The 12,781-nt window shown below is 43.8% G+C and overlaps 2 protein-coding genes across 2 annotated transcripts in view; one reads left to right on the top strand and one right to left on the bottom strand.

The window, feature by feature from the left end:
* The window catches only part of adamts7 (a disintegrin-like and metallopeptidase (reprolysin type) with thrombospondin type 1 motif, 7), a 66,939-nt gene extending 59,310 nt beyond the window's left edge, over positions 1–7,629 (bottom strand). Inside the window, exons 1-2 of the mRNA XM_076738413.1 lie at positions 7,257–7,629; positions 3,565–3,932 (exon numbers count right to left, since the gene is read on the bottom strand). Coding sequence (XP_076594528.1) covers positions 3,565–3,932; positions 7,257–7,377 — 489 coding nt within the window. The 5' untranslated portion in view covers positions 7,378–7,629. The remainder of the gene's footprint in view (positions 1–3,564; positions 3,933–7,256) is intronic.
* A 1,567-nt stretch (positions 7,630–9,196) lies between these two features.
* Positions 9,197–11,414, top strand: LOC143325392 (relaxin-3 receptor 1-like). Its single transcript, XM_076738401.1, has one exon. It carries the CDS (start codon positions 9,231–9,233, stop codon positions 10,389–10,391), a length of 1,161 nt encoding a protein of 386 aa, XP_076594516.1. The 5' UTR covers positions 9,197–9,230; the 3' UTR covers positions 10,392–11,414.
* The last annotated feature ends 1,367 nt before the right edge of the window (positions 11,415–12,781 follow it).

Genomic DNA, 12,781 nt, shown 5'->3' with positions numbered 1-12,781 from the left:
AGACTATTCCACTGATCCACAGGTGGCAGTAATGCACCAAATGAAGCAGTGCGCCAGCAAAGGCAGGGAAGAAGACCGCAAGCAAGTTAACATGGCTATAAACAATTCTGAGTTTAAATTACCTAAAAAAAACTTTTGTAAATGTTTTATGAGGAATGAGATGTATTGTTAGACCTCAAGGATACACACAATGAATTTAATGAACAAAACTGAATGTAAACAGAACTTTTGTTTGTTTACAAGAAAAGTCCACAGGGCACCTTTAAGCATACATGCTCGGGACAACAGCCAGCCTCTCCAGTGAATCATGCAGCTGCAGCTTAATACATGCAAACAGGATCAGGATATTCATTTACTATTCAGCCAAACATTATAGTTGGTAAGATGAAAAGACTTTAATTTTGTATAAACTGGGTATAAATTAGCACGTGGTGATTCCAGCCTCCCAGAAGCAGCTTTTGTTTGGACACTTGTGTGCACTACAGCATTTATAGTTAACAGAAGTGGGTGCAGTGAGCAAAAACATACAGTCATTGATATATGTGTTGTTGAGAATGATTTGTGGGGGGCTAAAAAACCAAGGCCAGACACGTAACAGGAGGAACATGAGTCAGGAGGAACATGAGTCTGCAACAAAAGTATAACCATGAAGCAGCAGGGATTTAGCAGCAGGAGACCGTGCCTAGTTTCACTGCTGTCAGTTAAGATGAAAAACATGTCGGTAGGCAACGGATCTCCAAAGCTGAAATGAATGAAGAATGAGAAAACAACTGCCACTGTCTTGGTTGTGGGACGTGGACAGAGTAGGATAAGCATTGGCCTTAAACAAAACAAATCCATGGATGGTGTCAAAGCTGGTGGTGGAACTTTCCTGCTGAATGGGACAATGATCCAATTCACCTGTCGTCATTTTAAGATTAATATGAGTGAAACCCGAACATGAAAGTCAGCACTTTGATAGTTTCTACATTCTTTAGATCTTTTCCAGGATGGGTTTGAGGCAGGAAGTTCACCATGCCCTTGAGACAACATTGGCCAATGCTAAATGGGTGGAGCGCTCTTTCAAGTGGTGCAGCCCTATGGAGGAATTTACTGAATGTGACGCATATTGCCATCACTAGTGAGGAAGTCTATTTCATATACTTAATAAATGCTCAGTACGCTGTTCACCCTGTCCTCGCCCGGGCCCAGACCTTTGAATCCACCCACTCCACCAAGCTGAATGATTCATCTGGCATCTTGACATGAAACAGCGGTTTCTCGGCTGGAAAAGCAGCCGATTCAGTGAGTGCTGTCGGGGAGTAACAATCAGCTAATCAGCGCCATGAATGTTGATTGGAGTTGTCAAGCTGTGCGCTGGAACCAAGGAGGAGAAATAACAACAACGGGAACTGTGATACCCAAGGTAGAGGCAGCTATCACGGCTGTTTTTCGGCTGACATCATCATTTGTTTTTACTTTGCTCCACTCTTAAAACACAAGCGAAACCAGTCAGTGAGTCAGAGTCAGCTTAAACTGATGTTAGATTCAGGCAGACATGGTCTTCTGTGATTGGTCAGGGGAAACTGAATCCCCCTCCCACACCTAAAACAGTTAGATGTCAGACGATGATGGAAACAGTGTAACGAGCTGACAGTTCTGACTGACATCAGGCAGAACCTGTGCCATATTCAGAGTGGCAACTTAAGGTCGTGCCTTGACTTCAACAGTCAAAATATATGCAAGGGAAGATCTCTGTATTCAGACGTACGCTGGACGGGCTCCTCACTCACACTCAACCACCAAGTCCACACCTCCGAGATGGCCAAACATCTTTCTCTCCCTCATTGTAGGTATTTTGCCTTTACTAGAGAGTGTAGAGTTCAGACAGGAAATGTGGGGAGAGACAGCAGACATTTTGATATGTTATGGTAGGAAAACAGTGTCCCTGTAAGGCATGACAAAGTGAGCCAAAATGTGCAATTTCTAACTGTGACATGTCAGAAAGCCTGTGGACTCTCAGGCACAGTGACACCACTGTCAGGCTTCTCTTCAGTCCAAATGTCTCTGAACGAGGTTGCTTCTCACCCATCACTTTAAAATATGGACTTCCCATTTATTCCCAAAGAAACAATGCAACATAAGCAAGCATACAGCAAGTTGTAATATTATCTGTGAAAGATAATGTTAAATAAGGTATTGTTGTTTAATTCTAACAAAAATAACGCTGTTTTAAAAATAAGACTTGAATGTGAGAAATGTTCTGACAGTAGGCTGTCATGAATAACTGAATGTAATCGTAGAGGAATTAATCAATCTTAGAGAAAATCTAATTTATCCAGACAAAGGGTGTGTGTGTGTGGAAATTGTTTGACAGTCATGCACCAATGCAATAACGCTGTGTCAAAGATCAAAAATGTAAAATCTCTGAATGCACCGCTAAACCTAACATATTCCATTATGAGCTCAAACCTGCGATCACACACGCAGAGCAAAGCGTGAATGGCTGGTTGCTTTTGAAGGAACAGTCTTTGAATATGACTGAGCAGATTGTGGCATGCAGTTATAGACCTGCTGATCTTACAAATGCACGGAGGGGAGGGCTGCTTTGTTCAACGGTTAGATGGTGAATGCTTTTATTGAACTAGAATTAATGCTTTGAGGTCGTATGCCTCAACCATCCATTTCTGCCCAGACATGCCTAATATATGTAGTGAAGACTTTGAGGGAATTTAATAAAAGGTATTCAGGGTATTTTTTTGGTGAAATGGAAGTTAATGTTCAGTGAGAAACATGCTGTCTTCACTCAGAGACTATTTTTACAGAGGAGCACAGAGGACTGATAGAGAGCTTCATCACATGATGCAACAATCACCTGAAGCTCAATATCAGCACAACCAATGAGCCTGTGGTGGACTACCATGCTTCAGACATGGGTGTCGCCGCAAACTGTAAAAGGAGGATGATTTTCAACCCAGCAGCACAGAAGAAATCACAGTGAAGCCGACTTTTGACCTTTTGGATACAAAATGTCATCGCTTGGTCATTTTACAGACATTTGTGTGAAATTTTGTCATAATTATCGTATGAACTCTTCAGTCATGGCCAAAAACGTGCTTTGTGAAGTTACGGTGACCTTTGACCACCAATTCTAACCAGTTCATCCTTGAGTACGAGTGAACATTCAAGGCATACAAATGGAAGAGCAATAAACGTTTACTGCAAAGCCTAATGGTGGTTTGCATGTGTGCGTATACAGGACATGCTGAACTGCTTGCAAACATGATGTTTAAGGGGGAAAATTTCTGCTTTCAACAAACTGTGTGACTGTGTGGCTCTTCTGGCTGGAGTGAAGCACCTCACTTCCAAGTCTGAGTATCAGATAACTTCAGGCACACCTATGATTTGTGGAAAATCCATCCAGGGTGTGTAGCTGTCTAAATGAACACTAAGCTGTCAGATAAGTCTGAGGTCTGAATGATATTTACTTCTCATTACACACACTTGAGCTCTGAATATGTTAAATACACCCCTGTGCATTTAACATGACTTCAAATGGACGTCAGGCTTTCAAGTATTACTCACCAGTCCATCACAGGTGCTTATGGCTGCGTTCCCTTTAACGGCAGCCTCATCCCACACCTCACCTAAGAAATGGCACTGGGAGGATCCAGGCGGATGGATCTGGGCCCCATCCAGGCCACCGTACCTCCTCTCCGTCAGGAAGCCCGGAGCCAGCAGGTGTGGGTTGAGGGTGAGGTTAAAGTGCAAACTGTGGCTGCCGTGCCACAACTGGTAGAAGACTTGATCCAAGTCCGCTGGTCCCTCCGAGGCTTCCCGGCGCTGCACACGGCGAGCATGGTGAGACAGGAAGTTGGACAGGAAGTGACCTCTGGCATCCACTCTTGTGGGGTGAACCACTTCATACTGAGGCAGATCCTGCAGAAATCTCTCTGTCAGAGCCGTGGTGGCAAGAGAAGATGTGAGAGAAGACGGGTTATTAAATCACGGGAAAGGGGAGGGCAATTAAATAATTAAGTGGCTGTGAAGCTGTAAACAAAACTGGGGAAGCTCTAAACAAACCCATATGGGTGTCATTTTTATGTCTGGATACAGCTGCAGTGTCTGCAGAGCCTGTTGAAGGAAGACTGGATTCTCGTCCACGATCATCCTTCTACATTTTACTCTCATGTGCAGCAGGTTTGATAAAGGTGGTGAAATTCATTCCTCTGATAAAAATAATACTCCTTCATTTCCTGTGAGCGGGAACGGCTGAATCAGCAGCATGAGAGGAAGTGTGAGGCAGAAACCGAGCCTTAAGAACTGGGATAAGCAGCAGCCTGCTCTTCTTCATTCTACACATGTAGCCTGGCTGTGGCCTGCTGATGGGATCGATATTAATGATATCTGCACAGCTCCAGTTTACTGTCCAGGGGAGATTAAGTCTTGCTCAACAATGCATGACTTTTTAATCGAGTTCATCGCACTGACTAATCAATGTCTGTGTTTAGTATGCAGCTTCAGTAACAGGAAAAAGTTTGAAGATTAAGCGGCGCAAAACTGACATATGAAATTATAATTTAAAGCATCTCAAAAGTTTTGAAGAGGTTGTGACCAGATTTTTATTTTTGAATAAAACTACATCGAAACAACATCCTGCAGCTGCACCACGCCTGCAGATGTGTCTACTGTATATGAGCAGTTACATTCGTACAAGACTTTTTCATTCATATGCTACTTATGAACCCAAATACCTAAAAAGAACAAAGGCTGGTGTCACATTCGAGGCAACGAGATTTGACTCTTTGCATTTTGAATACATCCTCATCGTGTCTAATCTGTCATTTTTATGTTTGAATACAGCTGCAGTGCACACAGTGCAGCTGCTGTGGGGTGCCACATAAAGATTTATGTATTTATTCAAATGTGCATTGCATAATCAATTTATTGCACATTAGAAGGATGTTTTATGGTTTGTTTTCCATATGAATTTTCAGATATTTTCATGAGGGAGATGTCATATCATCAGTTTACTTTCTAATGTGATAAGAATTTGTCTTATCATGATACTGTTTGCAGTTTGTTCCAAGGAAAGGGAGCGATTCAGAGAGTGTGGGGTTCTCTGGGAAATAAAAAGTTCGATGTACAGTAAACCACTGGAGTGTATAAGATTTGTGAGAAGATATCAGGCAACACAACAAAGTTACTTCACCGACCTAAACCTTCAGAATACCAACGTGAGCTAAATCTCAGTCAAGAGAAATGAACAGAATGCAGAAAATGATTTCACGCAGCTTTGTGGAAAGGTAAGACAAGGTCTGTCTCCATTCAGCACTGCACGCAGTTATCTGCACAAATATTTCCAAGAGTACATCAGTGCAGTAAGATCTGAGGAAGATGTGTTTGGCAAGCGGCTGCTCGGAATCTCTCATTGAATGAGGAGCCAGGAAAACACACATTTCTAAGTTTTTACCTCGTGTAAGGTCGCGTAACATGTTTTCACTTTTGAACAAATACGAAAAAGCTGGCAAGAAATAAGCGGTCATGACTCTGAATCACATTCAGTTTTGCACAATTCAACCTTCAACTGAGCAGAATAATCCTGGAAGCAATCTGGTTTAATGCAAAAACCATCGCTGCCATCAATCAATCTGCTTAACTGTCTTTCATTATGTGTATTTTGATGAAGATCTGGATCCAGATTCAAGCTTTCTGAACATTTACTAATTAAGTAACACAACCCTGATTGCAAAACATTTGGGACGCTGTCAGACACAAATAAAAACAGAAAGCAATCATTTGTTAACAAAGTGTTCCTGAGCACATGTGTTAATCTCCTTTATCCAATCATGTGTTCACAAAGTGGTGAACCAGCAAGTTATCGCATTCTGTTTTATTTATATTTTACACAGTGTCCCAGTTTCTTGGAATCAGGGTTGTATGTATGAAACTCTGCAGCCTTGATGAATGCTGTCTTGTTCCACATGCGATGATTCTGTTCATGGAAGTTATTTCAATAACACATGAAGGATTATCCTCATGTATAATGATTCCATGTATCCTCTTAATTACCAAAATACACATAAGACGTTCGTTTGAAAGTCAAGAGACTTCATTACAGCTTATAATCAAGCAGCTGTGGCCTCTACTGAAGGTCCGCAAGCAATTATTGGCCATGGAAAAAGAAAATGAATGTCAAACTGTGATCAGAAAACATCTCACTAATAAAAAGACACTGTGAAGAAAACGTGATTGCATTAGTAGCCGGGCTGAGGAGGTAGTTCTCAATGCAGGGTCTGGGACCACCAGGGGTCTTTAAGTGGCTCCTCAGACTAATGAGCAACACCAATCAGGCTCCTATTGATGTAAAGCTAAATCAAAATTAACTTCTTAAACTGGTATCAGGATGCGATAATGTATTCCGGACCAAGTGAGAATGAAAAGAGGAAGCCTTGTCACAGTGCTTTTCTATTTTGGGTTCTCAGATAAACGTCCAGGACTCCTGTGGCAACATTTATCTCCTGAATCGTTACTGTTCAGGAGGTGTCTCCCCGCAGTGACACATCTGGGTCTATAATGCCTGACAGCACTTAGTTTTTCTCTCAAGGGCTCACAGCTGATTTATACAGGACGAGACAGACTGCGTCCAGACTACTGCCTATCTGGAATCTCAGGAGAGCTCTGATTTTTAACACCCAAACCACAAACTACAAGGAAGAGTGACAGGATGAAAGTGTCGGGCGGGTGGAGGCAGCACAGTGATCCCTACAAGACCAGAGAGGCCTGATTCTCTGATGTGATGACATCCAACAGGCCTCACAACTTCAACACTGCAGAGTGGAAACCAGCTCCATTATGAGAATAAAGACAATGAACGCTGTAGATTCAGAGAGAAGCTCTGTTTCTCGACCTTCCCTGCTGAGGTCAGAGGTCAGCTGCACAGCATTTTGGCTCAAGGGCAGGGGCAGATGTGTGCCTGCGTGGGGCTTGAACCTCTGATGATTCAACGGAAAGGTCTATGCAGCCACCACACTCAGCTGCAAAACCTTGGGCTTAATTGCTACAGTCAGACCAGATCTCTGTAAACACAAGCCACAGCTGGCCTCCCCTGCGCAGCGAGGACTGCTGGCCTGATTCTGCGTGTTACTGCGCTGAATTAGACGCGCTCTGGAACAAATGTGCACCACAAAAGCAGCCACAATACCAGATGACGTGGCGAGGTCATGAATGCGTGAATTCAGAGTTTAAAAATGTTTCTGTTTTCAGTCTCCACCAACCTGCTCCATGTGACAATCCCAGCGTCCTGCAGCTTTCCAGGACCGTCAGCAGTGCGATGAGGAGGTGACTGCGGGAGACTCCTTGTCCGAAGGCGTGAAGCCCGCAGTCCAAACGGGTCATTTTGTCAGGACGGCAGTCTGTTTCTTAGAAGCATTTAATATCTTTCTGACACCGGGTCGCTTGTCACTTCAAATGATTTCCATCTGGGCTGCATGCGCTTTTCGCTTTGTGGAGACCGTGCACTTAAACTGTGACAGTCCCAGCAAACTTCTCCAATTCAGGCCTGAACATCGTCTGCCTCCATGGGGCGTTTTGGTTCCATTCTCGGTCTTTGTGACTTGTTTGTATGTCGGCGTAAAGTTACGACTAACTGTCCCCTCTGTCCTCCATCAGTCTCCTACCGACAGTCAGTCAGTGACAGCTGAAAAATTTCTTCTGCAAACTTTCGCAGAGCCACCCCCACAGATGGGTGGACTTAAGACAATGGGCTATCTTGCAGTGGGACCGGAGGCTTAAAGGGGAATGCTACTCCAAGAAATTGGATACAGTGCCTCAATCCAACTGGCAGTAGCTCCCGAAACTGAGGTCCTTCGGGTTTGCAGTGGGTCAGATGAGGACCAGGTTCGATATTGTTGCATTCACTTGGATTCAGAGAAGTGATTGCAGATCAGGGGCTTCAGTGTGAACATTGTTAGCTGCCCGTGTGCTCGAAGAGAAAACGGAGCTGTCTTCTCCAGTGGAAACTCTGGGACTAAACCTCCATGAAGTGATGGAGGAAGCTGTGGTTCTAAGCATTCAGTTCAGTGAGGTTGGTGGTCTGACACCCGTTTGGAAAGCCTGGACCTGCACGCAGTCATGCAGACACAATGTCTTAAACAGAAGATGCCGTTAGAAAAAATCTCAGAAAGAGGTTTTTTCATTCTGAAAACAGCTGAATAAAGTGTGTAAGGATTTAATTCATACGGTCAATAAACTTAAGATCAATGGTTTACTTGATCAGTCTTCATAATAATGATAACAATAAACTTAATTTGTGTTGCACCTTACATGGAACAAGTGCTTCACAGAAAAAAATGAGAAAAAAAAACCTGATAAAAATAAGCATGAAAATAGAGTAAAGAGAAAGCATCTAAGTACACAGAGGGAAAATGCAGTATTTTAAAAGACGTGCAGCAGCAGCAGATGTTTCAGGTGTGTATCAGGGAGGTCACAGCTGGTTAAGGTGAAGATACAAGTTTTTTCTCAAAAAAAAAACAAAAAAAACCAACAAAACTAATTTTTAAAACTTCTTCTTTCCTTATTCTATTCATCAATCTGCCTTCACCCATTTCTAGTGGGCATGTCGCGTCCCTGCCTGAGCTTAGCGCGCCCTCTAGTGGAGGAATGGAGACACCGCGGACCACTGATGCAGGGATACAGCTTCAGTTTTAAAGGCTGTCCTTCAGTTCTGGTATGTTTTAATACTCAGTTAAATGGAACACTGACGTTGGTGAGGATGTTTGCAAAGACGGAAGGTGAGTTTAACTTTATGTTTCTGCTCGAGCAGAAGCTGATGTAGAAGCAGATGGCAACGTGCTTTACTCCACCTGTCTTGGTCTTGACTTGTAAACATCTTTGAAATATTTTTGTATCCTTTTGATGTTAATCTGGGCCTACGTGGCATTTCATTTTTTCTTTTCACATCCCTTTACTTTAATTCCCTTATTTAGTTTGAATTTTCGTGAGGAAAAAGTTTTCAGAAATTGCTCCACGCGCCATCAGCCTGGTACCCGACATGCTGTGAGAGATGCTGTAAATTCATGGAGGCTGCTGTCGCATCTCATTCGACCAATCGTGGCCAAGCAGACGCGCGACACACCTGTATAAAAGCAGACTCCGAGTCACTGTATGAAGAGAGAAAGCGTCTGTTGCTTCGGTGTAGTCCGTGCGCACAGTAGAGGCCCGGTGTGACCTACAGGTCCTTCACTTTAAAGATGGATGAAATATTTAACCACAGTGGAGCAGTGAATCGAAGTTCCTCTGGCGATGAGAAATTCAGTGTCGAAGACATCGACATCAGCGCGGACGGCGCCCTGGTCCTGAGGATACTCATCTCCGTGGTGTACTCTGTAGTTTGCGCAGTGGGTTTGGTGGGAAACCTGCTCGTCTTCTTCCTCATGAGGTTAAGACAAGGTCGAAAGAAGTCCACACTCAATTTTTTCATCATCAACTTGGCAGTGACGGACTTCCAGTTCGTGCTCACTCTGCCCTTCTGGGCCGTGGACACCGCGCTGGACTTCAGCTGGCCGTTTGGAGACGCCATGTGCAAAATCGTCCTCTCGGTCACGGTGATGAACATGTACGCCAGCGTGTTTTTCCTCACCGCCATGAGTGTGACCCGCTACCTGTCTGTCGCCTCGGCCCTGAAGAAAAAGGCTTACAGGAGGTCGTGTTGTGTCAGGTGGGTGTGCGCGGTGCTGTGGGTGGCGGCGACTGTGGCCACCGCTCCGACAGCTGTCTTCTCCACCGTGACTGTGGTAGCGGGAGAAAAACTCTGCCTCCTCAAGTTTCCTGAAGGGCACGACTGGCTCGCTCTCTACCACATCCAGAAAATACTGATAGCCTTCATCATCCCTATGCTCATAGTCTCCGGTAACTATCTGATGCTGCTGCGCTTCTTAAGACGGATGAGCATGGACAGCAGCATCCCGAAGCGGAGATCTAGAGTCACCAAATCTGTCGCTATAGTGGTCTTGTCTTTCTTCTGCTGCTGGATGCCAAATCACGCCATCACCCTCTGGGGCGTCTTGGTCAAATTTAACGCCGTCAACTGGGATAAATCATATTACATGGTGCACACGTACGTGTTCCCGGTCACTGTGTGCTTGGCGCACGCGAACAGCTGCTTGAACCCGGTGCTTTACTGCCTGATGAGGCCAGAGATCAGGAAGATGCTCAGCGCTTTGTTTTGGAAAGTCTCCACTCCGTCCTCCAAGAAGGACTGCCCGACGCGCTCCTTTACGCATGGAGAAACCCAGGGAGTCGTGCCTCTCCGGTGCACGGACAATGGAGAGTACACCCTGTCCATCATAGACCGGAAAGGCTCATCGAACTCCAAAATGATCCCATACACCGGAGGACGTTACGAAAAATAAAAATAGACCCCATGAAGCTGTTTTTTTTTCCTTTCCTTTTTTTTTTTTGCTCAGGTTGTCGACCTGTTGCTGGCATATCTCGTGCGTAATGCTTTCGCTAGAGTCCTAGATTTTAACATTTTTACCGAGAAATGCAGTTAAGGTGCACTTTATCATGAGTATGTCATTATGCATGGGACAATGTGTAATGTGGCTTTTTTTTAATTCCCCAAACTGTCACGAGATGACTTGTTGATTCCATCGATGAACAAGCCGACGCCTCACTGTCCTTTCTCTCCTTTAAAACGCACACAGCTTTTCTTTTTGCTCTTTGTGACGTTACTTTTAGCATTTTTGCCTTAACTTGACAGTGAGGAGGGACAAGACACATGGAAACAGAGAGACGGGGGCGACAGGGGACATGACATGATTATGTAATAGGACTATGGGTATGGAGATTAACATAGAATTTCAAGGTTGTACTGTTTTCTATCCATGTACAGTGTACAGCCTGTCCGTAATTCTGTAAATGGTAAGTGGTTGATTTTTGCCATTTGTTTTGGATTCCCTGACTTCATGAACAAAACTAGATCTCTCATATTAACTGTGGGGTCATTTCTATTAGTAGATGAATGGCATGTACAGTTCAGCCTATATTCGGAGCGGTGTACATAAAAATGTAATCTCTAAATGGTCTTAGCTGTTCTGTGTTCTGTGAGAGTACATATTGTATATTTTCTCACATGCAGTGTTTTTACAGTGAAGGCTTCTGTCACATCATTAGAAGTGGACAGTTTATCATGTAGTCAGATCGAGCAGGTGCATTTCTAAAGGTGGATTCTTTCGTCCGGCTTTCAACCATTAAAAAACCTTTCCTCTCTGAGAAGTGCCATGTGTGCATTGTTTAGTTTGAGCAGTGCAAAAGTGATTCAGATAATAAATTCAGTATCGTACGCGTTCATGAAGTGTTGGGCATAAACTTCAGCTCCAAATTGGTTTTTCATCATGTTCAGCCTGTGCTGGTATTGATGAATTCAGATTCAATCAGACGCATGATGGGCTGTCTCAGGTAGCCCAGGGAGAGGTTAATAATGGCTGCAGAGATTCCAGCTGTCACTTGGAATCCGGCAGCGGTGCGGATCCCCCTCAAACACAATGCAAGAGACCCCCAAGATGAGGGAGTCTGGGCAGCCGCCTGCAGCCAGCTGGGGCGGCTGCCAGGTTCGTGTGCTAATGAGTGTTTGTTGCCGTCCCTCCTCTCTCCTCCTTCTGCCCCGAGGCCTCTTTGGTTTGTGTGGCCTGTTGCAGAGATGGTGCACAGTGATGATCACAAAGTGTCCAAACAGCAGACTTTTCCTTGAAGGAAATCGTGAGCTGTGTGATCAAGTCAGTTTTATTTATAGAACTTTACAATTTATTTTTCTCAAAGGGTTTCAGAATCTGCAGAGCATGCCAGGCCAAGTTAGGTTTCAGGAAAAATGTGTGACCTTTGTGACCTCTCCACGACATTTGGTAGCAGTTTACAGGCTTCCTTTCTGACTTCAGCTGTGAGGTGTAAATACTTTGGTCACCATGTTCACCATCATTCTTACTTTGATGAAGAGAAGATGTGTGATTTCAGCAGTTGAAGAGTTTGAAGAGTGTATGCACATATCACTTGTGTCATACACACACATGCTGTACAACTCAGCTTGGAAAGGCTTGCTGTAAGGAATTTTGCATTTTCACTGCTGTATTTCAACAAATTGTTCCAGCTAAAGAATGAGTAATCATGCAGATGAGCTTCATCAATCAGTGCACAGCAGGCTTGTAGTGAGTTGCGGCTTAAATTAAATCCAGTAGTTTCAATTGGTTTAGCAGTCGTTACTGAGCAGACAAATGAGTGTGTTTTAAATGATGATAATCAAGTTTGCTTTTGATGCAGCAATTTGCATTCATCTTGATTTTCGTATTTCAGTTTTGAATTCACACAGCTTTAATGACAGCACATATTGCTTGTCTAATCCACATTTTAGTGCAGCGAGTAATCATGCGGGTTTTATAAATAGCATTTCTGACTAAATTCTTGGAGTGTATTTGCAGAACATGTTCTCCAGCATGTTCACATAACCTCTTGTTTTTAGTTGAACTGACTGTGTTTTGCATGCTTTGATCTATTGTTCATCTTTAATTCTGTTTGTGTGGCTGCTTTCCTTTTTTTTCCCTCGCTGAATCTTATTACATTTGCAGCTGCAACAATCTCAGGCTATTTATTTCCCCCTCCGGGATCAATATGTTTTGACTGTAGCACTGTCAGCAGCAGATGCTTAGCATGTGTCAGCTGATTGAATTAAACCTGCTTGCTTCCACGCAAACGACAGCTTCACTACACCACAGCAAACGAAGAGAACACCAACAACCCCTTGCAATGA

This window comes from Chaetodon auriga, chromosome 1 (genome assembly GCF_051107435.1).
Source record: "Chaetodon auriga isolate fChaAug3 chromosome 1, fChaAug3.hap1, whole genome shotgun sequence".
NCBI classification, from domain to species: Eukaryota; Metazoa; Chordata; class Actinopteri; order Chaetodontiformes; family Chaetodontidae; genus Chaetodon; species Chaetodon auriga.
Note: the sequence above shows the minus strand (reverse complement) of the source record. Positions and strands in the feature narration are given on the sequence as shown.

Coding starts and splice junctions, on each gene's coding strand:
- LOC143325392 (XM_076738401.1), top strand. CDS start 9,231: ATGGATGAAATATTTAACCACAGTGGAGCAGTGAATCGAAGTTCCTCT.